Raw genomic sequence first — 24,114 nt, forward strand, 5'->3', positions numbered from 1 at the left:
TAGAGCTCTGCAGCGGGGCAGAGAAGCGAAGGGGGTGGGAGTCCTGTCAATTTAAAAACAGAGCCGAGAGATGGGGAGGAGGAGGAGGGGCCGCCAGGGTGGAACCAGGGCGGTCCCCAGCGGTGTCTGGATTCCTTCTGGCGGTACCCAGCTCCGACCTGGGAAAGTCGGCAGAGTCCATCCAAGGCCAGGCCGTCATTTCCCACCCGCTCTGTCCAGTTCGGCCCCTGCGAACAAAGGTTCACGAGGGAAGGTGACCCGCTCGGCAGTGATGGTCACGACCCCACGTATCCTCCGTTTTCCTCCAGTTCTGTCGTCTGGAGAGGGAATTTTTAATTAAAAAACAAAACCAGAAGAAATGCGTTTGTAAAGGAGAGGGGCCTCCCGTGACCCTGCTAGGGAGCCACTGGGGCAGCCGCCTCCCAAGTCCTAACGAAGCTCAGAGCCGCAGCGACCGACGCGGCATCCACCCGGGATTGCCCGACCCGGGCTGGGGAAAGGTTCTTGGTAGGTTTGGGGGTGGGGGGGCTGCGTTCCATTGTTCACTGCGAGCCAATCCCGGCTGGGCCGCTTCCTCCCAGCCAATCCCCCTTCACCTCCGCCTTCCTCCCTAATCCACCCGGCGGGTCAGCCTCCGGGTCCCCACCCCCTCCCCCGCATCCCCGTCGTAGTGGGGAAGCTCGGTGACGCCACAGGTCCCGCCTCCAGCTCCAGCCCTGGGGCGAGTGCGTGCTGACGTCATGCTGCGTGCGGGCCGGTGCGGAATTGCTCCTTCAACTCCGCGGGGCAGGAGTTAGTTAGCTAAGAGCCGAGGCTGGGCGCGCGACCCTCGTCCTTCTGCCCCCGGTCGAACACTCTGCGCGCATCTCTTTCTGCATGGTGGATATTATTTTTCATTATCCTTTTCTGGGTGCTATGGGGGATCATTCCAAGAGTAAGTCTTTTTGTGTGTATGGGTGTGTGTATGCATGTGTTTAATATGCAATATTTTTAATGCAGAAGAATGTTTAACGGATTCTACAAGTGGCTTCTATTTTGGAAAATATTTGAGAGTACACTTCGCCGGTAGCATTGCTTAGCCTTTGGAATCCCGTTTCATTTTATAATTAGATATTATTTCTCTAGTCGGCTGACCTCAAGCTGGGAATTCTGCTTCTGTTTTGCACTGAGACGGCTAAGTTTAATTTACGGATATGGTTTTTTGTTTGTTTGTTTGCTTGCTTGCTTGTCTTTCGTTCTTTCGAAGCTAGAAGGATTTCGGTCCCTAGATTTGAGGTGCTGAAATTAAGGAATGTCCGGGAAGCTGAGCTGGGACAGGGCTGCAGCGCTGTGCGGGTGCTGGGGTAACCGGGCTGGAGCCGCTGTGCAGCGTGCGGCGGATGTGCCCGGATCTCGGGGGTCTCGGGTACCCGGGCGTCCTCTGTGTCCCCCGGGCCGTGGAGCTACGGTCTCACCTTCTAGTGCAATTACTAGACGTACCGATGCGACGGCCGCGTTCAGGGAAGGTGCTAACGAAAACATTTGGACGGGGAGACGAAAAGCCTTCACCAAATCAGAAGATTTCGGGTTTTTTCGTTTTCCATTTTCTGGCTTTTTAGAAAGCTCATCTCTCCCCTGTGGTCGCACTTCTGGAGAGAGCGAGAGAGCGAGAGAGCGGGTTGGGTTGGGGCTGGAGTGGCCAAGGCCGGCCAGGGTGCGCGCAGCCAGGCCTGACGCGGGCCCTGCGCCCTTCCCCGCCAGAGAAGCCCGGGACGGCCATGTGCGTGGGCTGCGGGAGTCAGATCCACGACCAGTTTATCCTTCGGGTGTCGCCCGACCTCGAGTGGCATGCCGCCTGCCTCAAGTGCGCCGAGTGCAGCCAGTACCTGGATGAGACGTGCACGTGCTTCGTGAGAGACGGGAAGACCTACTGCAAGCGGGACTATGTCAGGTGAGGCGCGCGGTAGACGGGGATGGGCCCGCAAGGCCTGGGGCGCGCTCGGGCAGGCGAGGGGGACTAGGCCCGCCCTGGTGCCCGCAGTCTCCGGGTGGGCCATAAAGCACAGCTCGCCTGGGAGGCCCGGGCGGCCCCAGGCCCCGCACTGACACTCGCCGCTCCCTGCGCCCTCAGGCTGTTCGGCATCAAATGCGCCAAGTGTCAGGTGGGCTTCAGCAGCAGCGACCTGGTGATGAGGGCGCGGGACAGCGTGTACCACATCGAGTGCTTCCGCTGCTCGGTGTGCAGCCGCCAGCTGCTGCCTGGGGACGAGTTCTCGCTGCGGGAGCACGAGCTGCTGTGCCGCGCGGACCACGGCCTCCTGCTGGAGCGCGTTGCGGCAGGCAGTCCTCGCAGCCCCGGCCCGCTCCCCGGTCCCAGAGGCCTGCATCTGCCAGGTAAGACCTCTGCCGGCTGGTGCCGGTGTCAGTGGGGTGTGCGACTGTGTAGAGGGCTGCAGTGCTGCTCACGAGTTGTTGGTGGCGGGGGAGGTTCTGCTTCTCCGTATAAGCATGCAGAACTGTGCACTAGGAACCCGGTTGCATGTTCCTGTGTGCCAGGGAGACATTGGAAGTGTATGAACCTGTGAGCGTGGGGAATTGTGGAGAACAGTGTTCTGCGTGAGCCAGGCTCTGTGGGACTGCATGCTAGGAGAGGGAGAGTGGAGGACAACAGGGAATTCCAGGTGGTGCCGGTCCTGATGACTTGTGTTTAGAATTTCTTCGATGAATATGTTATCATTAGAGAGAAAATGTAGGTTTGCCTGGGGGTGGGTATGTATGTAAATAATGAAACTCTCTTGGGGAAGTGGACAGGGCTCAGCCAGCCAGGAGCCTACAGAAGAGGGCAACCATGCGAAAGAGAGGGGTATCTGTGTTCTGGTTTTGAGGACCAGCTTGATGAATGATTTATCAGGGGCTCTTGGTTGGCATGGTAGTGTAAAGGCACAGTGAACTCCTCTATAAAAGAAAAATCCTCCATAGGATGTTAGGTGTCCTCACCAGGGGCTGCTTAGATGTGGGATCCCAGTTTGAACCACAGGCGGGTGGAGAGGGTGAGGCATCAAGACCTCAGCTCCAGGAGGCCTCCGCACAAACCTTCCTTAGACCTGGTGTCTCACTGCAGTGGCCTTGGGGCTCTTCCGTTCAGTGTATCCATTTCCACCCTATAGAATGAGGAAATTGGGCTTGGTGGGCTATTTGTAAATGTTTATCCGCTCATAGAAATGCCTGGAGGGGGGACATCAGTGTAAACGGTGCTGCTAATATCCAAATGCAGCAGGATGCATGTGAAACAGAAGGAAGCTGGTGTTGAATGAACCCCATTTGAGATCTCAGAAGGGCCCCTCTTTGTTGTGGGATTCAGGCATCAGGATGGCTCTTCCCTAGTGGTGAGGGAATCTGAGACCCTTGGAGGAGGGTGTGAGTGTCACTGGATGGAGGGAGCCTGGAGCGTTAGGAAGTCTCTGTTGGAAACAGGGAGGGCAGGCTGGCAGGAACTGTTCTGTGCCCGGGAGGCCCTTGTTTTCCTGAGTTGGGATCTTCTCGACCCGACAAGACCCTGTCAGAGTGGTTTCCTAACGACCTGTCTGAGCTTCCCAATCCCTGGGTTGTGCTGTGCCCTGGGTTCATGTCTCCCTCTTTCCCTCCTCTGGAATCTTCCTCCCAAATTCCAACTTCTTCGGGGGCCTTGGGCTCGTCCTGCTCCAGGCAGTTGGGCTCCCCCAGGGTCTTGTCCCTCAAGGGCCTAGAACAGCTCGAAAGCCTTGCTTGCGGCCCCTGGAAGATAGATGCGCTGCGGGGCAGCCCTGCGTGAGAGTGAGGTAAAGAACGAAATAGCACAGTTCGTTTGGGTTAGGTGAACAGAGTGACCCAGAGAGATGAACAATAGCAAAGTCAAGGGAAAGGCGCTCATCTCATCTCCTGCCCCTGCTCTGTCCTCACAGACGCTGGGTCGGGCCGACAGTCATCGCTGCGCACGCACGTGCACAAGCAGGCGGAGAAGACGACCCGCGTACGGACGGTGCTCAACGAGAAGCAGCTGCACACTCTGCGGACGTGCTATGCCGCTAACCCCCGGCCCGACGCGCTTATGAAGGAGCAGCTGGTGGAGATGACCGGCCTGAGCCCGCGGGTCATCCGCGTCTGGTTTCAGAACAAGCGCTGCAAGGACAAGAAGAAGTCCATTCTCATGAAGCAGCTGCAGCAGCAGCAGCACAATGACAAGACAGTAAGGGCTGCGCGGCGGCGGGAAGGCGGGCGAGCTTGCCCCTGGGTACCTCGGCCTCATCCGTGCTGCTTTCTGGGCGTGCTTTAGGGGGATCGAGACTAAACTGGGCTCTCCAAACAGCAGGGCACCTGTACCTTCCGAGCAAGACTTCCCTTGGAGTTTAAGTCTTGCGTGTTACTGTGTTTGAGGTATGGGGAAGGGGTGTCTGGTGCCAGTGTTGAGGGGTCCTAGGTACAGCGAGGACCAGGTGGGGCGGCCTTGGGTGCAGGCCCGAACAGTCGGGAGGGTGGGTTGCTCCTTTATTTTGTTTGTGTGATCTTTTTGAGACAGGGTCTCCCAGTAGACCAGGCTGTCCTTGATCTCACAGAGACCTACCTGCCTCTTCCTCCTGAGTGCTGGGATTAAAGGCTTGTGTCACTAGCCCAGCCCAGCTTGTCCTTTTCTTTTACATGCTCGCTTTGGGCATTTTTTTTCTCACATACCTGCCTAGGAATGGGGGTACAAGCTGTCCTCTTCCCTGATCTGGTGTTTGGCTCCTAGGAGTGAAACTGGTGGTGGGTTTTGGGGGTTTGGGGTATCTCCATTGGGGAATGAGGGCTTTGTGTGCAATAACCAATGTAAACCCCAAATCATGCCCTAGAGCCTGGGGCTCCACGCTCAAAAGTGTTGTAAATGGTCAGACCTAACTCTTTTGCTCTGCACCTCTCTGCTTGCCCCTTAGAGCCTCCAGGGACTAACCGGGACGCCCCTGGTGGCCGGCAGCCCGATCCGCCATGAGAACGCGGTGCAGGGCAGCGCAGTGGAGGTGCAGACATACCAGCCGCCCTGGAAAGCACTAAGCGAGTTCGCGCTTCAGAGTGACCTGGACCAACCCGCCTTTCAGCAGCTGGTGAGGCTCTCTGCAATACCTGTCCTGTGTGTGTGTGTGTGTGTGTGTGTGTGTGTGTGTGTGTGTGCGTGCGTGAGTGCGTGCGTGCGTGTGTGTTTTAGCCTCAGCCAGTGTGAGGAGGAGGAGGAGGAGGAGGAGGGGGTGTGTTTTAGCCTCAGCCTGTAGGAGGAGGAGGAGGAGGAGGAGGAGGAGGAGGGGATTTCCCATGGGACCTGGGGTTTGGGGACAGAGCCGGTTAATGGGGAAAGCGTGCTGGGCCTGCAACCTCACCCAAGTAGGAATCCAGCTGCTAAACCTGGAGGACTCCTGGGCTTAAAGTGCCTGCCCCTGCCACATTTCCTCTGCGTGGCTGAGGACCTGGCCATCTTTCCTCAGCATTTACTCTCAGCTCGAGGCCTGTGTGCCAGGGACACTCCCCTTCTTGGAACAGGTGACCGGGAGCGTCTGCTAGGGCTTGTGTTCGCTGCTTATCTATCACTGGCATCTCCATCCCAGGTCTCCTTCTCCGAGTCCGGCTCCCTAGGCAACTCCTCTGGCAGCGACGTGACCTCCCTGTCCTCGCAGCTCCCGGATACTCCCAACAGTATGGTGCCAAGTCCGGTGGAAACGTGAGCAAGGACCCCTCCCTGCCAGCCCGCGGACCACGCATGCTCCCTGCATGAGACTCACCCATGCTCAGGCCATTCCAGCTCCAAAAACTCTCTCGCTCTCGTAATTATTATTGTTATTTAAAGAGAGAGGGCTGAGGCTTACGGGCAAGACAGCCAGAAGCGCCAGGATGCAGCTTGTTCCACCGATACTGGAGACCCCTGCTCCGAGGACTTTAATTTTTTTCCTCAAAACTAGAATTCGGGACTTACTAGGGTTAGCTCTGCCCTTTCCTCTCCCGCGCTCCGTGGGGGGCTGCCACTCTGCCTTTCTACGCCCCACCCACCCACGAACTCACCTCCGCGCGGTGCTTTAGCTGGAAGGAGGACCCGGCCAACCCAAAGGATGACATTCAACCCCCAAAACGCATGATTGCTGGAAAAAACTAGAAACAAGACTTTCTTTAAAAATGTTTTAAATTATCAGTCGACGGAGGACAGTGTGAGCCTTTGCCGAACAAACAAACGTAAGTTATTGTTATTTATTGTGAGAACTGCCAGTTCATAGTGGGACGAATATTTTGATCTTAATAAAAAACAACCCTATGCCCTGCGGCTCCTGTGTGCTGATGGCGCAGCGGGAGCTGGACAAACGCAGCCTCAAGAGCTTGTTTTAACATGGAGTAGAAAGTCGCCTCGGAGTTAGCTGCCTGGGCTCCACGCGGGATTCCGTGACTGGCGCGCGCCCGGCGCGCCCCCGGCCCGGTGCTGTGGCGCCTACGGGACGGGCGGGCGGGGATTGGGCGCCGACGGGGCGGGCCCGGTGGGGATTGGATGCCCGCGGGGCGGGGCGTACTCATCTCAGGCGGGGACTCTGGAGGCTGAAGCCCGAGGTTGGGGCCCCTGAGTTTGGGCGCGAAGCCCACCGCATTGCGATGACTGCTCCGCTGCTGTCTACGGCTGGGCTCGGACGGCGGGTGGTGTCCACGCTGCGCTCCTGGGGCCCGGGCTTCCACTCGTGGCGGCACTTCGCCTGGAGCCCTGCAGTCTTGCCTTTCCGCGGAGCTTGGAGGCCCGCCCGGGCCTGGACGATCCCTGGCGTCCGCCACTCTAGGTAGATCCGGCGACCGTGAGGACTCGTCCTCCGCGTTGTCCTCTGAGTGGATGCGCGACGTGATCAATCTCGTGCATTTATTAATTCCCCCGTCTAGACAGCCCAGAAGGCCGGGCGGCGGCTCCTTATCTACGTTTGGCATCACCTGCAAATGATACACTGAAGGAGCCACCACAAGCCCCCGCTAGGATCGCGGCTGCTGGAGAAAATAAGTCCACCCAGAACCAGTCTGGCGTGTCCTTGGTTTATTTTCTTTCCAGACCCGAAATGGAGGGGGCGAGGGGGTGGTCTCTGCGTATGCGGTGCCCAGGTCACTTGGTGTGACATTTCAAACCCCTGCGACTTGTTTTCTTGAAAACTGGCTTTAATGATTGCAGGAAATAACCAAGAGATACTGAATCTCCAGCAGGCCCCCGGGCAAGCAAGAAGGGGGAAAAAAAACCTGGCAGGCTCAGGTTTTACTCTCTTAAAAATATTTAACCCTTTGGCAGTCTGCAACACTTCTTTCCCAAGGTTCTTACTTGGTGAATTCAAAAAGCTGCTGGGTGACCAGGCAACCCACCACTCCTGCAAAAAAGCTGTGACATTATCTCTATGTCCTTGCCCCAAGAGTAAAATGACTCTAGAGTTAAATGACTTCCTTACTGAAGGTTTGTTCTGAAAGAGGGTAATGCCCTAACTAGGCAAGGGACAGCTGCCTTCCTTAGCTTGGGTAGGCTAAAGAGAAAAACAGGTGCCCAAGGGTCAGCTGCAGGATAGAGGAGGAGGTACCACCCCTTAGAAGTAGCTTGTGTGGATGGCCACTGTAGGTATTTAAGCAAAGCCTTTAGTAGGATTCCTCACAGCCATCCATCCCATAACCCCACCATTGAAAGAAAATGAGAAGAGGTGGGAAGATTGAACCCTGTTTACATATTTTACTTCCTGAAAGTCAAGGTGATGCTAGCACAAACACAGAAGAGGCATCCCCCTTCCCCATCTTAGGGATTTAGGAAATGGTGCTGCAAACCTAGATAAGGGAAAGAGATATACAGAGCTAATGAGGACCAGCTTCACTTCTCAAGTGCTCAGAAACGGTTTTAACAGTCAAGGCTGGGTTCTTTGAGGATTCGTTCCTTTAACTTAGACCATTCCCTTTCAGAAATACGGATTTCTCCTTTTTGCATCCAGCTGGCTATTGGGTAGGGAACTAAACTGCAATAACTGTTCTTACTTTTGAAAACGTTGATTATCCAGAATATTGGGTTTTCACTTTTTATTTAAAAGGAAGAGTCTTAAATAATTTCATTGTTAACACTGGATTTTTGTTTTATCAGATTGTAGTAGAAACAGAAGCATCTACCTACCTAATTACAATGATCCTTCTCATCATTCATAGATTTTTAAAAAACAGTTCATCTTTGATATTTCCGTCTTTTATTAACACTGGGAAATCACACATATAAAAGTGGTTACTGTGGATTAAGATGCCAGTATTTTGATGTATGAGACATCACAAGCCTTTTCTTTTCTTATGCACCCAAAGGAATGTGTCATGTTCTGTTGAAATCTCCAGAGAAAAAGCTTCCAATTTTCTTGGTGAGGTATCAGATCTATAGTTGGCTAGTTATATTAGTAAATATCATTTTACTAGTTCCCAGGTCATCGTTAAACATCTTTGTAACGCAGTAGGGATTTCCTGGTAAATTAAATTACCTGTGGCAATACCGGTTCTATTTTATGCTAACTAACCTTTTAAGGAGATAGATACCCAGATAGGTAGTAAAATCTCAGCTCAAGGAAAGAAGACATAGGTGGGAAACGGGTTATTTAGCTTGATTCACTTCAGAGTTAAAAAGTTTCTCAGCAGACTTAAGGCTTAAGCTCTATGAAGTTGAAGCAGAAAAGGGATCCCAGAGAGATAAGTTTGGGCTACAATACTTCAATTCGATACATATTTAAGGCTGCCTAATTCTGGGAAATTCAGAGTCCCTATGGCAGCATTGCCAAAGGATTTTAATGAGTGTGGAACAGTTGTGAATATGGAGTTTTAAGCTCAATTTTGTCAGAGCTGAGAAGACTGGGTTTAAATGAGACATTGTTCTAGACTGTCCCCTAAAAATGTGAGATTCTGCCACTGTAGCCTAGGGGAGGGCTTAAACTGCCATACAGTCCACTGTGTTTCCCCCATGTTAGAGTTCGCCAAAGAGCAGCAATAGCTGAATAGGGCCTGCTGGAAGGAGAAAACAATGGATGAATAAGTATTTGCAGAGAAGTAAGTTTCCATTGGGGCTATGATAAAAGCAGGAAATTCAGAGTTTATTAAGGTGATGCAGAGGTTAGAGGCTTTTAAATGTGGTTCTGATTGATGGAAAAGTAAACTCTCTTGAAAATACTGAGATTCAGTGCTATAATGAGGATTGTGTGGCCAATTACAGACTAGCACCTTGTTGATGGAGACTGCATGGAAAACAGAGCTAGGTTGAGAGCCCTAATGGGAGGCGGAGAGGGCACAAGGAAGTGCTGCACGGAGAGCCAGATGTGGGGTTGGCAGCTTCGCTCCTGAAGCTAGTTTGGGGTTCCAGCAGCAATCCTCTATTTAGGCGGGAGTGCTAGGTGGGTCCAGCTTTTGGCCACAGAACCAAAGAAGGTCAGCAGCTGGAGGGAGAGGGGTTGGGAAGTGGACGCTGGAGTGGGCAGGAGTTTGGAAGCCTCAGAATCTATCTGTTGGAACCCTGGAGGTGTAGGTGAAGGTGTGGTTTGAATATAGAGGGACGGGGTCCCCAGGGGCTGGAGCTGAGGGACCAGAGCCTTGCGGGAAACGGGAAGAATAGGGACCCAGAGGAGCCATTTCCTCCCGGAGGGTCAAGGCCGGAGACTCGCAGGAGGGCGGGCCTGGAGCCCAGGAAATGGCCCAAGTGGTTTGCACAACTATACTGTACGATGGAGACAGGGGTTAAGGTCGGGGGCGGGGGTGGGAGGGACGGCCGAGTTCTGAGTTCAAGGTCAGAATGCGGGCGACTGCCAGTGTGGGGCTGGCGGGCTCGAGAACTGGGCCGGGGGCGGCGGCCCTAGAGCCCATTGGGATAACCAGTTCGCAGAGCGTGGGAGAAACGAGCTGCGGGCCCAGACGCGGGCTTAGGGCGTTCGAAGGCCACTGCTCCCAGGGCCTCGAGCAGCTTTTCCTTTGGTACGAATTCTAGGCTCACACGTACTTTCCCATCCGCGTCTCGCCAGGGAGGACCGTCCGCGAGGAAAACTTGTGGCCGGGAAACAGATTCGCCACGCGGTGCCTTCGCTCACCAGGGCGCCGCTCTCCCTTCAACCCAAAGAATCCCCAAGGGTCCGAGGTGCCCCCCCCCCGCAAGGCTCGGCCCGCGCTTTCCTGGAGCTGGGGACCTCAGGGCCGCGGCGCCCAGGCTTCGCACCCTCCGCTCCCAGCGACAGGGGCAACGAGACATTCAATTAAATGTTTAATTGCGAATTCTTCTACGGGTTCTAGGAGGTTAATCCCAGCTGTCTCGATTATTTATGGCTTTTTGGCAAATTTCCGACCAGATAAGAGGCATATTCTATAGCGAAGCGTCCTGCAGGAAATCTTATAAATACTGGGTTCCTCTCTGCTACACGGACCTGTGCCCACGCCCGGGGCCAGCGGGACTCGGAGCTCCTCCGGACCCCGCCCGCCATCTGCCTCCTCCTTCCCTGCAGGATCCGCGGCCGCGGGTGGCCCCGGACTGGCGGCGGGGCGAGTTTGGGGTCCCGCGGCCTCCACTGCAGAGCGACCTCGGGGAGTCGGATCAGCGGTCAGGAGCAGAGGCTTGGGGGCCAGCGCAGCCCGGGAAGAACCCGGGGCCGGCGGGGCAAGTCCAGTGCCCTGGGACGACTTTGCATTTTCCTTCCGTTGAAATCAGACCTTTCTTTCTTTCGATTTGTAAAGAAGTGAAAATTGAATATATATAACTCGGCAGCACCACGAAATGCCCGGTTTAGGTAAATTTGCTCTTTTAAAAAGAAGCTGGGTTTTTTATTTTTTTTATTTATTTTTTTTATTTTCCAGTTTGTCTGCGATAATCTTTAGGGGTTTGGGTCAATTTTGCACAACCAGATCTTTTTTCTTGGTCATGCCCTGCTGCTTACTGGGCAGAAATTATTACTGACGTCAGCGGGTGATGCTCGACACTGACCAGCAGCTTAAGAAAGGGCGAGATCACCACACTGAAAAGGCCCAGGTCTCCTAGGGCCATCCACAAAGGCCACAATCGTTTGAAACTTATTCAGAGCCACTTGTACTGTGGTGTTGCGCATGTCAATGGTTTAAGAAAATACTCCCAGATGATTGATGCTTTCAGATCAAAGAGTTTTATTTTGGAGAATAAATTTAGCTCTGCAACGTTAATAAGCTTTCGGTGCTATCTGCCAGGGAAGGCAGACACATGCATACCGTGCCCTGAATTAACTTCAGTCTCAAAACATATTAAGCAATTTGTATGAAAAAGTGTTAAAAAGTTCTTTACTCCAAACTTTAATGAAGATACTTCAAGAGTTGAAATTGAGACTTCTTTCAAATTTGTATTGCCTTAACATGAAAAGCCAACACTGAAAACAATTACAAGAACAATACTTGCTAATCTTACGTCTAATTTTACCCATATTACAAACGAAAATTACATATTATCATAGTATAGAAGTAAACAAACTCCAAAATACTGTGCATAAATGAAATAAACTCAACTTGGAAAATTCAGAAGAACATTAAGATATCTACAGTCATTGTAAATAGTGCAAAGAATGTACCAACCACATCTACAGTGCACCGAGAGCACAGACATGAGAGAGTTCCATCAGGAACAGTTCAAATGTTTGTCTGAACAGTTAAAAATATTAACAAAGGTACTCAAATACAGAATCAGCCAAAACATTTATTTTTTCTCTTTTTTCAAGAAAAATTGCCGCGCTTCTTCCCAGGCCTGCTGAGGAAATCTGTTAGCCAGCTCCAGATAGTCCCGGGAATCAAGGCATTTTCCTGACAGGAACAAAACAGAGATTAAAGAGTCTAACAGTTAAACTATTTGGAAAGTTTAGAATCTAAACTTAGTTGAATCTGGGCACAAATAGAGTCATGCATTTCAAATAAACCTTGCTGCATTCTATGTAAATAAGGTGATTGGTAATCTTTATATCTATCTATAGATACATAAACATGTATTTTTAACCACAATTCAGTTTGTGCTTCTAACATATTCAGACATCTACCTAAAAGGTAAAAAACATTTTTAGAACTCCACAGTGAGGAAACAATCAAGGGAAATAGGTACAGTGAACATAAAAAACGACAGCTATACACTCTAGCCTTTGAAAGGGTGAATCTATATGTGAACGGTAATTATTTTTTGGTTCTGGGGATTGAACTCAGGGCTCTGTACATAAGGCCCAGCTCCACCACTGAGCCACACATCCAGCCCAAATGGTGGTTTCTTTTTTCTAAAAGAATCTATTTAATTTAAGACATGAATTTAACTTTGAAAGTGTTCAAATTTGGCGTTCAGTTGCTATTGAACAGAGCAGAGGCAACGGTTGGCAGCTTTACTGTACTGGCCAGTCTAAAAGCTTGGGGCAGTCATGGGGCAGTGGGTAACTGAAAGCCAAAATTCCTCCTCCACAGTAAGAACTGGGGATTCACATGTAAGAGGTTTACCTGGGCAATGAATTAAAAATGTGACCAACTTTATGAAGACTTAATCTAAGCCAAAAGGGAAAAGATGTCCCAGGTGAAAACTGGATAGTTTGTAAGGTACTGTTGTCACTTTAAAAAAATTATCTTTATTATTTTCAATATTTTTTTATTTATTTTTATGTGTATGTGTGTACTGCTATTTTAAATTATGTGTACGCATGTGTCTGTGTGTTGGTATGTACACTTGAGTGCCAGTACCCTAGGAGGCCAGAGGTGTTAGATTCCATGGAGCTGAAGTTATAGGCAGTTGTTGGTTGCCCTGGAGGTTCTGGGAACCAAACTTGGTCCTCTGCAAGAGTAGCAAGCTCTCTTAACCACTGACATCATCTTTTCCTTATTCAAATAAGCATATTATTAACTGTTACTAACAGTGTTGACTCTGGGGTGAAGTGGAGAACAACTGCCCCTTTGCTGTTGTATGGGTAAAGGTGGCTGTAACTAACACAGCATGGGAATCAAAGATGTTCCCTGGGAGAAGAAAGAAGGTTGAGACTTTCCCAGTCCTCAGCCCAAAAAGCAGATGGAGACAGCGTCTGGGACTTGGCCTTCCAGAGACTCAGTAGATGGTGACTCATCTTTTTTTGGGCAGAAGAAAGGGTAAGAAGAAAGAATGTCTACACAGTTTTGACTGGCAAAAATATTGCTGCTCAATTGAAAATAAATACATTAGAAGATTCTTCTAAGTACTTTCAAATGTTCAAAATCTAAACAATTGTTTTGTAAGAAATAATAACAAATGGTGCTGATTTCTTTCAAGTGTAGCTTAAAAAAAAAAGGTTGTGCTTGAGTCAGGCAGAACTGAACTTGCACACTAACTCTGGCTTAGACAAATGGTGCCAACTGTGATGTTGACTTGAATTTCTGAGAAGTTGCGTAGCCTTCTGTTTACTTTTCTGAGTACCTGAGTCAACAAAACCCCACATTTTTTCATGATATTGTAACATCTTGTTGTATTTCTTTCTATGTACCTTCCAACACCTGCCCACTGTAGGTAATTATTTTGTGTGACAGCCAAGGCATCTCCAAGTAAGGGCTTCTCAACAACCACTATTATACATTGTATTTCATTTGATTTTTTGAGATAGGTTCTCATATAGCCCAGGCTGGCTTCAAACTCACTATATGGGCAAGGGTGACCTTGAACTCCATTCTCTTGTTTCCACTTCCCAGGTGCTGGGATTGTAGGCATGTGGCACTATGTCAGCTCTGAAAGACTACTTTCAGCACTATCGGACTCATGAAGGAACAGGGAAAGACTGAAGTAGGGTCTCATTAATCAGAGATGCTGCTGTCCCAGCCAGCCAGACCAAACTGTATTTCTCAATTACGGTCTGGGAAAGAGAATATTTAACAACATAGAATTCGAGTTTAAAATTCTAAATCTTGAACTCTCTTCACAAGAAACACCTCAGCAGGAATGAAAAGAAAGTCTTGCAAACCTTTTAGTTACAGAACTCTGCTAATTAGATTTTTTTTCCTCCATGTAAAATTGTCTTCAATAAAAAAATTCAGGTGCTTGAATTTGGGGGGTGGTGTATCATTAACAACTTTATTATAAACATGGATAGAGAACCAAATGTTTGTGATTTCAGCATTTATGTGATGTATCCAATGTTAATAATCCGATTATCTTCTGTATAGTTGTTAATTATTCACCATCTAATATAGCGTACATGAGGTAAGAGCACAGGTGTTTTATGCTCTCTGTGTATTCTGATGCACCTGTGCTTCATGACAAACATGATTGCTTCATTCAGTAAAGTACCTGGGTGTCTGAGCCTGAAACATTTCAGGTGATACACTAAATGAATTTCCTAGGAGTTCTGGAAAACAGAATGAAAACCCATTCATTTAGCTAATATACATATAAAATTCAGTTTCAATAGAGACATACCTTTGGGATGGTAACACTGGTTATCTACCTGACCTGGAGTCTGTGCAAAATCCTGTGTGAGAAGAGAGAGCTGTATTTAGGCCAGTGTCCTGAATAGAACCGAGGCAGATGTAAATGTACTTCTGATTCACAAGACCACGCATGCATGAATTTTTGGAGTACAAATTCAACAGAAGAAAACGATGTTGCATAGTCCAGAGTCTTATAAATTTAAACCAAAGAGATGACTTAAATTTTCCGAAAAGAATATTACCAAAGACCATGTTGCTGCTTGCTTTGGAAACTACAACTTTATTTTATATACAACAAACCTAAAACTGAAGCCAAATTTACTATTTAAGCCCCACCCCCACAGTCTTATTATGTAGCCCTGACTGGCCTCAAACAGGCAATCTTCCGGCTTCAGCCTCCTGAAAGCTGGTATTATAGTGTGCCACTATGTCTGGCCAGAGTTTTAAGAAGTATGAATATAACAGCCCTTTTAGGTAATTCTGCATCTGGGCCTTAAAGTTTGGTGATTTTACTTTTTTTTTTTTTTTTGGTCTTTTTTGAGACAGGGTCTCCCTGTAGCCCAAGCTGTCCTGGAACTCACTATGTAGACCAGGCTAGCCTTGAACTCACAGAGATCCGCCTGCCTCTGCCTCCCAAGTGCTGGGATTAAAGGTGTGTACCACCACACTGGCGATTTTGCCTTTTTTTTTTTTAAAAAAATATTTTATTATTTTTATTTTATATGTATGAGCGTGTTGCCTGCATGTATGTGAGTGCATCTGTGTTGTGCAATGCCGCGGAGGTCAGAAGAGGGCTTTGGGTTCCCCTGGAACTGGAGTTAAGGACGGTTCATAGCCGCCATTTGGGTGTTGGGAATCGAACCCAGGTCTTCTGCAAGAGCAGTCAGTGTTCTTAACTGCTGAGCCATCTCTCCAGCCCCGATGATTTTACTTTTGTATGGAAGTTGAAAATAATGTAGCATATAAAGTATATTCTTCAGACAGACTATCAGTTCATTTTAATCCATTTCTAGTGATTAATAATAACCTAATACATGGGACAATGACACATTTATAAGCCAAAATAAAAAAAAATATTCATTCTCTTGAGCATAATTGTCTATAGAAAAATGATTTAACTTCACTTGTCTGATAATTCTATCCCAAAATAAGCAATATAAGTAATTTCTGTAGCATTTATAAAATTTGTGTGTTAAATATGGATGGCTTAGAATAGTTGTGATCAATAACACATACAATAGGAACTATATATGCCCTTTACTCTGATCTCATTTATAGTTTTGCCTTTTTAGAGTCTCACTATGTAACCCAGGCTGGCCTCACACTTGGTCCTCCTGCCTCAGTTTCCTGAGTGCTGTCACTTGTATCTTTGAAGTTGTTTTCAAAGAAACTGAGCTGGCACACATGCAAACTTAGTTGAGGCCTCTGCTTAGGCACACAAAGCAGCCCTGGCTCCTCTTCCCTTTCCCCTCAGCACTTACCACTACCTGTCATGCTATTTATTTTATCGGTTTTTGGTTGTTGTTTAATGAAAGGTCTTGGAGGTGTGAGTTTTTACATTTTATTTGTTGCTACCGTTTCAGCATCTAGAGCAGTACCATCGAAGATACACTCAGAAATTACCAGCTGAATGCAAGAATGAATAATCTGAATGAAAACAGATCAGTCTTAACATTCTTTAAAAAGCATTTTCTATTTAAATTAATCCCAAGGTTCTAAGAATATCTGAAGAACCCTGTGTTTGAAATGATGGTTAGACACGTTAAGATATTATTAAGATTTTAACTTAATTACAAGTTTCAAAGTCATACTTATAGATCTGCATACAAGACCCAAATGCATTTTCAGAAAACAGAACTGAGACTGAAATGTGACAACTGAGCCAAAAAGAAAATATTTCTGCTTATCGGTGACCTAGCTGTGATCATTAATTAATCCTCTAATAGAGAGGAATTCAGAAACTGTAAGCCACTAATTGTTGTCTACTATAAAGAAGGCTTGGACAAGTCCTTTGCTCTATGGCTCCCAGCCCACTGCACACCATCACAGTCTTGACAGAGAGTTCTGAATATAAGCCAGCACAGGCACAATCCTACACAGAACTCTGCTTTCTCTTTCACTATTATAAACAGGAAATATGATTTTTACAGTGGAACATTAGAAAGAAAATGGGACATTTTCATAAAGTAATCATCTACAAGGATATAGAAAAATCATAGTTTAGAACAGGCAACTTGATTTTTCTACTGTCAGCTGGCTGAGCTAATTTACATGTGGCATTACTACTTTGCCATAGCACTAATTCCGATTTCAGTCCTACAGAATTTAGTTGGATAAGGCAAATACAAGGCTGTACTTAAAAGGCTTAGATTTTTAAAAAAGCAAATAAGCTTTATCCCCCAATGTGCGTATGCAAATTAATTTAAAAATGTACAAATAAATCAAAGTTTTAGTTGATCTTTCTTCAGAAGTTATTATCCATCCTCTATAGTAAGACGAAAAAGCAGATAAATGTAATGGTTAAACCCTTAAAGAACTCTGGTAGCCCATTAAATACATTTCTTTTTTTTTTTTTTTTTTTTTTTTTTTTTTTTTTTTTTTTTTTTTAAAAAAGAGGTAGGGTCTCCCTGTAGCCCCTGCTGTCCTGGTACTCACTATGTAGACCAGGCTAGCCTTGGACTCACAGAGATACTCCAGCCTCTGCCTCTCAAGTGCTGGGACTAAAGGCACGTGCCACCAAGCCTGGCTTAAACATATTTCTTAAGTGTGGGTTTCCATTTCATTAATGGCAAAAGCATCCTTTCCTTGAAATCCTTCAGGTAGAAATGATATAACATTCCACCCTAGTTCTATTCATATGACTTAAGTACTTCAGAAATTAATTTTTAAAGCACAGGTGTGAGTGAAGATTTAAAGGTCGTGTGGAGGGCAAGCACCTAAAGCTGGTTCACACTTACTTCTCACAAGTCACATTAGTTTACACATTAAATCAGATAATCAGGCATCATGTAGATGGTACCTGAATGAACGTGGCCAGTAAAAGGCTGCTCATCTCCTGCTCCAGAATGATCTTGTTCTGACAGTTGTTGTAACAAGCGGCGATAAGTGAAGGGAACAGCACTTTGATCAGCCGTGGGTCACTGAAATACTGGAAGGGCAGCTGGCAGAGCTTCTGCAGCACCGTGGGGTGGCGGCCTGACTGCACAATTACCTAGGACAGAGAAGGATCTCAGTTAGCTGCCAAAGGCCCCGGCTTGCCCCTCACTGGGGCCACTGTTGGTCAGAAACACAGAGACCATGCCGAAATAGTGCAAGAAAAAGGAAGGCTCTTGGCTCCTTACCAGAACTTAATTTAAATGATATTTGAAAAGAGCCAAAAAAATTTTTAATCTCATTTCTCAATGTAAGGAAAAGATTCCAAAAGCTCTGTAGCCATTTAACAATGATTATAATCTATGTTGAAGGCCAAAGCTTCCATGTAGAAAGAATTCCTATGAGACAGATTCAGAATACAAAGGATTCTAGCAAAGCACTCCTCACACCCTGGAAGCAGTCTCCCTATTCCTTAAAACCTGCGAAGAGCTGCTCACAACAAAGTAAGATACTGTCTGCTATGGCCCTGCCCACCGCAGCCTTTAACTCAGCTTGCTGGATACATTGCATGAGCTAGATGGATTCCGTATGTAGGCCAGTCCTAGAAAGAAAAGGGGACTGATTGTAAGGGGAATGGAATGGTTCCAGCAAGTACAGGCTCTAAAGATCCTTCCTCCAATCCATACTCCTTATCTTTGTTTCCATCAGTGCCATTGAATCTAAAAGGAGAATTGTTTAGATAAATGAGACTGTTGTCTTGAAGCAGTCTAGGTTTACAACTGTGTACATTTTAAGAAATAGGGCAATGCAATTAATGGACTTGCAGGGAAGCCCTCCTAATTTACTCCCCAGGCCTACATGATAAACTAAGAAATGCCAAAATCAGATCTGTTTCGGATAACTTTGATTAGACAATTCTAATACGAAAGAGCTGGGTGACCCAAAGCCCACTTCGTAGTATAGGAAGAAGCTCTGAGAAGGTTAGGGACACTGTAAAACCTAAGGTCAGGGTTGTAAATTGTACTTGGAAAAACACAATTTTACAGGTACACACCCAGACAGGATGGCATTCAAATTAAAACCAGAAGGACAGAATGAAACGGCAGAGGCAAGAGAAACATAAATTATAGGGATTTACAAGTTTTCAAAGCACTTTTAACAATACTTTTAAGAACACATTCTCAGATGATAATGCAGTTTGGTTTAAGAACAAAATCAACATAGTAATAGTTCACATATTTTTGTTCAATAGCTAAAATGACATCAAAAACCTTTAGAGAATGTTGATAGGTTCTTGTTAATTCCTTCAAATCCAAAAGGAATTTTAAAGACTCAGTGTGTGACAATTCTGCACATGACTGTGTGCTGCCGTTGCCAACACTGACTGAGAAAATGTGCCCTATCACTGGCTTTATTGATAAAGCATTTACCTAAATCTTTGTTTTAATTATTAGCTATGTGTTCTGTAACATAGCCAAATGGTCACCACTTTAAAATTTATAACAATACCATTATTAGAAGTCTTTCTTTCCCTCTCTGGGTAAAAATTAAGAACAAGGTCCCCCCCCCCTTTGAGACTTCATTGTTAAAATGCCATTATTGGAAGATTCAGTAATTCAAAAGATATTAAAATGGGCCAATCTGGCTGGCACAGGGACAATGTTAACTCAGAGATGTCAGCTCCCAGTTCCTGGTAAATGAGCACAGAGCGTGGGATTGTTGGTGTAGGTACTGCACTCAGCCTCTTGAAGCAGTGTCCCCTAGGGGCTTGACTGCTCAGGGAACAGCTCTAATTATTCATTACCTGTTCATAGAGTGAGTTTATAGAGATCACCAGCAATGTAGTCAGGTGACCTGTCAGAGACAACTACTTACAGATCCTTGGAATGTAGAAAATGAAAACGGGTGCAGGCAGTTTGGTTACCTTGGGTGAAGGACTACAGGATCAGCTATGGAGGATCTAACCAGGTTATAAGTAAGAAGTCTGTAAGGCTGGTGAGACCCTTATCTACTATGGGCTTGGCTGTCAGAGTGGGACATTTCAGACATGGGAAGACAGCATCAAGAGGTCCAGAAAGAACCCAGACTTGGTTAGTGAATGCTTAGACCTACAATATGGTATTCTATTGGCCTTCCTGATGGAACTGCAACTAAGGAACTGTTTGTTCAGATAAAGCACCCAAATTCCAAGGTGAGCAGTATCCCAAGCCTGGTCAGGCCATCTGCCCCATCTTTCAGGGTACACAGTCTAACACAGGATTCCCACAGAGCCTCCTCTAGAGCACTGTACCGGTGAGATGGAGTAGCCTGGATGCATGGTTCCTTGGTGGCTACAGCCATCAGCTAGAGATAGCAAGTCAGGAGCAGGTATGGCCTTAATAATGACGAGAAACTGTCTTTGAAGTATGTTGTTCACTTTCAGATGCAGAATTGGGCTCTAAGAAAACGATGGGGATTCTAGCAGCATTTACAGTAAGAAGAGGCTGGGGAAGTGGCTCAGAGCTCTGGTAAAGGTGACTGCTGCCAAGAGTGACAACCTCAGTGGATCCCTGGAACCCACACAGTGGAAGAGAGATCCAGCTTCTCCAAGTTGTCCTCAGATATAGCCCCCCCATTGAATCAATAAATGTAATATATCAAGACACTGAGAGTGACCTTGGGTACAATTATAAAATAGGTACTAATCAGAGTAGGAGATCTGGGTGTTGGCCTCTACTCATCATTGAGCTGAGTAGCCCTTGGCAAACTGTTCAGTTGCTCTGGGCTTTGAGGTGGACAAATTTTTAAAGTAAAAATTTTTGAAGTATTACACACATGCACAATAACTGAACAGTTCAATCTTCACAAAGTGAGCAAGGAGTGTTACCATGCATCTCAATAAAGAAAGAATGGCCAAGAATGCTGACCTTTAAATATATTCTTTGTCATTGACATTTAGATTTTTACATTTTGAATTAGAGAAAGACAACATGGAAACTGACTACATCAGGACAAGGGGCACTTCAAGGCTTCCTTGGAGCCATTCTTGACCCTGCTCTGGGGGACAGGACCAGGGCAGCACATGCTCCTCTTTTGGTCTTCTAAGCAGAGGTCAGGCACAATTCTACAGTCTCCGAGGAAAGGCATCTTTATCCAAATGCCCTCGTGACCCACCGGTGTTTTCTTTAGTATCCTTGATTGAGGGGACACTGGAGGGAGGGAAAGAGAGAGCACTGTGATGACTACTCTTTTGGTACTAGCAATGATTCTGGATGCTGTAGCTTTAGAAAAAGAAAGCTGGATGGGTGTGCATGTCTTTAATCCTAGCATTCAGGAGGCAGATGCAGGTGTATCTCTGTGATATCAAGGTCAACCTGGTCTACATACTGAGTTCTGGGCCAACTGGGCCTACAAGGAGACCCTGTCTCAAAACAAAACAAAACAAAATAAAACAAAACAAAACAAAACTACAAAACAAAAAAAAAAGTAAAGGAAGCTGAATCCTGGCAATGGGTAGAGGGGGCCAGGAAGATATGGATGCTAGAAAAAAAAGGACTACAGGTAAGGGAATGGGGAGCATGTTGGTGGTGTGTGTGATCTAAAATAGAATAGACAAATGGACTTGGTGGCTCCTTAATTTGCTGCCGATCCTGACTACCCACTAAGGCTTTGGCATCAACCAGAGCTAACTGTATCAGACTTTCACTGTATGTTTCCTATACCAAGAGATGTGCTAATACCACAGGGACAAAAGAGAACAAAGTCATTCTCCCAACAAACAAGTGAAGACACAATAGGCTGGGGGAAGCAGGCTTTGGTTTTCAGGGAGATGAGGTCTATACACCAGTAATATGAGGAGCCTGGGAAGGACCAGGCACTGTAGGAGGAGAGGTTCTTCCTTGCCTGGGTAACTGTGGGAAGCTGCACTAAGAGGGTGGATTAGATCTGGAAGATTGGATCAGACCCAGGCACTTGGAAATTGTAGGTGAAGGAATTTTTGGTGGAGAAACGAAACTCACAGATTCAAATCAGACTGTCTTAGTTGGCCACTGCAAAATACCATAGACTGGAGGGACATAAACAACAGACAGCTATTTCCTAACCTCTGACAGCTGGAAGTCTGAGGTCAGGGTACCAGCATGGTCAGGCTCTCTCTGGCTGCCTAGTTGTGTGCTCACATAGCCTTTCCTTGGCTTAGTGCATATAACAACAGGAATATCTCTATTACTATTATATTAAGATCCCTAATTCATTTCACCCAGAGTAATATTTCATTAGAAAGGCCACCACTGCTCATGTGCTGCAGAGGTGAGTTGCTTTCCCTGGGCCATATGACAGGCATGGTTCAGGCTCAAGAGTGCTGGCCTGGGGTTGGAGAGATGCTTCAATGGTTAAAGGTGAAAATTGCTCTTTTAGAGGACCTTAGCTCAATTCCTAGTACCCATGTCAGGTGGCTTGCAACTGCCTGTAACCTGAACTCCAGGAGTTGCATTCACTTATATGTAGACACCCACACCCCCAATTTAAAAAAAAAAACAAAAACACTGGCCTGAGATAGCCATGGGTTCTAGTTTGGCTCTGCTCATGACTAAATTCAATCACTTAGGTAATTTGAGGTTTAGGGTCCTTTCTATGAAATGGTTACACAGATGGAAGCCTTCAAGGTTAAGATGTGGTCACAATGAAACAGTGAACTGTGTCTATGACCACAAAGCACAAAATGTTAGTTAGGAATTTCTGGTTCTGCCATTCTCAGTCTTCTGCTGGATCAGGACCAGAGTTCCCTCCCAGCCTAATAAATGCTTTCTAACATCCTATCCCCATTTCTTTAGAGCAGAAGGGCTGGCAGAGGCAGGCTTTGAGTCATCAACAAGCTTCATGTCACCTGAGCGGCCACTGTTGAGGTTGCTCCCTGGCCCTGCCTACACAGGACAGCTATGCAAACAGTGCTGGGGATGCCAGCCAGGATCTTGTGGTGGTAAAGTAGGAAATGCATTCTGACAGTTTTGAAAAGAAAATTCTTGCATAAACATGATCCAAGAAACACAGGTAAATGTATGGCACAGACACACAGGGGCTTAGCTTAGTGCCCCCACCCCCCGTGTGTGTACGTATGTACGTGAATACATGCATTTGAAGCTATTGTGATAGACATGCCAATCTGATTCATACCTAGGAGGAGCGTTGCTTGGAGAAGGTAGGGAAGTCTTACCCCTGGTAGCATGGTACCAGAGACAGCCCTTCTAGTCCAGCTCAAAGACACAACAGCAGCCGTCATATATTTAAGTGTATTTAGCTTAATTCCTGTGTTCAAGAGGGAGAAACTGTCTTTTACTATTGTCTCCTCTACTGCTCTGTGGGAAGGCTAGGTATATACAGAGGAGGTCTTCAAAGTTACTGGAATAAATAAAGCAAAATGACAGAGAGACCCTAACTAACAAACTTACTGGTTCTTTGTGGGAGAATAACATCACATCTTTAAAAAGATATTTTTACTGATTTGTTGAGATTTGAAGACTTGGAACAAGTCTCTTGAACTTCCTGAAGTTTGAATTCCACTTTATAAAAGCATAGTCATTGCTGTCTGCCCACCTCAGAGTCAGCAGCTGAGCTGACATAGGTAGAGCAGCTTCAGAGTCCCCTGAGTACTGTCTCTGTCAGTGGTGGGCTCTCTGCTATGTTGAAGCTTGCTGAGGTCTGGCAGTACAGTATCCTAGAAGACCCTGAGTTCCTTCACACCACATGAGGCACTACTATCATCCATGCCTACATCTCTCTTTATAGCCACACTAGAGTTCCCTGGTTGGTCTCAGGACCCTGAGGATCTCCATTCCAGCATCCTTCAAGAGCAGGAGATAGCATATCACAAAATCTACTCCTATTGATACTGTTGCTGAGGGTTTTTTTTTTTTTTTTTGAGGGGAAGATATGGGATATTTTGGTATAGTGTCTCAGCTCCAGCCAGCCCTGAACTCTTGATTCTCCTGCCACAACTTCCTAAGTGCTGGAATTACAGGTATGTACCATGGCACTTAGCTAAACTGGCTTTTCTGTTGTGGTAATGTAGTGGTGGTGTCAGTGCTGGAGATCAAATCCAGGACCTAGTGCTACCAGGAAAGATCTCTGCCCCTGACTGAGACTGCCCTGCAATCCACTCTTTAGGGACTATTCATACAGGCCTAAGGCAATAGAGTGTAAATACTATTGAAGCTTTCAAGTCAGAAAAATCACATCTATACTTCACCACAAGGATGAGATGAAGAAAAGAGCATTTTCCAGATAGCACATATGAACTCACAGCAATTGTGACAGCAAACTCAAGTCAGACAAAATCCCAGCATAGAGTGGGGGAGGTGGGTGAGAAGTCCCAGTCCTAGCTGAGGAACTACTGGCAATTGATAGCTTCTGGGAGAGGGAGAGTCAATTTTCTTTAAGGTTGTGTCGACAGGTAGGTTGACTAGGCCCTAGGGGATGGACCCATACCCAAGAGCATTTGGGGACACAGGTTAGACTTGATAGGTCTTAAAAAATAATAATACAGCCGGGTGTGGTGGTGCATGCCTTTAATCCCAGCACTTGGGAGGCAGAGGCAGGCGGATCTCAGTGAGTTCAAGGCCAGCCTGGTCT

General features: G+C 46.9%; 2 protein-coding genes across 7 annotated transcripts in view; one reads left to right on the forward strand and one right to left on the reverse strand.

The window, feature by feature from the left end:
- The first annotated feature begins 802 nt into the window (after positions 1-802).
- Isl2 (ISL LIM homeobox 2) lies at positions 803-5,855 on the forward strand. 2 transcript variants are annotated; one of them, XM_029558832.1, is made up of 6 exons: positions 803-879; positions 1,741-1,930; positions 2,111-2,373; positions 3,921-4,204; positions 4,926-5,093; positions 5,589-5,855. In XM_029558832.1, the coding sequence occupies exons 2-6, from the start codon at positions 1,758-1,760 to the stop codon at positions 5,703-5,705; spliced, it is 1,005 nt and encodes a 334-aa protein (XP_029414692.1). In that variant the 5' UTR covers positions 803-879; positions 1,741-1,757; the 3' UTR covers positions 5,706-5,855. The 2 variants fall into 2 exon arrangements, with proteins under 2 accessions (XP_029414692.1, XP_008821652.1); XM_008823430.2 differs by having other exon boundaries at positions 816-934.
- Positions 5,856-11,116: 5,261 nt separating this feature from the next.
- Positions 11,117-24,114, reverse strand: part of Scaper (S-phase cyclin A associated protein in the ER) — a 477,644-nt gene continuing 464,646 nt past the window's right edge. For all 5 annotated transcript variants that reach the window (XM_029558805.1, XM_008823432.2, XM_017795678.2 and 2 more), the window contains 3 exons: positions 17,435-17,626; positions 14,405-14,456; positions 11,117-11,799 (listed from right to left, as the gene is read on the reverse strand). In XM_029558805.1, coding sequence (XP_029414665.1) covers positions 11,696-11,799; positions 14,405-14,456; positions 17,435-17,626 — 348 coding nt within the window. In that variant the 3' untranslated portion in view covers positions 11,117-11,695. The remainder of the gene's footprint in view (positions 11,800-14,404; positions 14,457-17,434; positions 17,627-24,114) is intronic.

This window comes from Nannospalax galili, unplaced genomic scaffold, assembly GCF_000622305.1.
Source record: "Nannospalax galili isolate Female #2095 unplaced genomic scaffold, S.galili_v1.0 scaffold28, whole genome shotgun sequence".
Taxonomy (NCBI): Eukaryota; Metazoa; Chordata; class Mammalia; order Rodentia; family Spalacidae; genus Nannospalax; species Nannospalax galili.

What these genes read in the sequence shown, in the direction of transcription:
- Isl2 (XM_008823430.2), top strand. Translation starts at nt 877, where the DNA reads ATGGTGGATATTATTTTTCATTATCCTTTTCTGGGTGCTATGGGGGAT. An exon ending in CAGAGGCCTGCATCTGCCAG is followed by an intron (nt 2,374 to 3,920) that starts GTAAGACCTCTG and finishes CTGTCCTCACAG; the next exon opens with ACGCTGGGTCGGGCCGACAG. An exon ending in AGCAGCACAATGACAAGACA is followed by an intron (nt 4,205 to 4,925) that starts GTAAGGGCTGCG and finishes CTTGCCCCTTAG; the next exon opens with AGCCTCCAGGGACTAACCGG.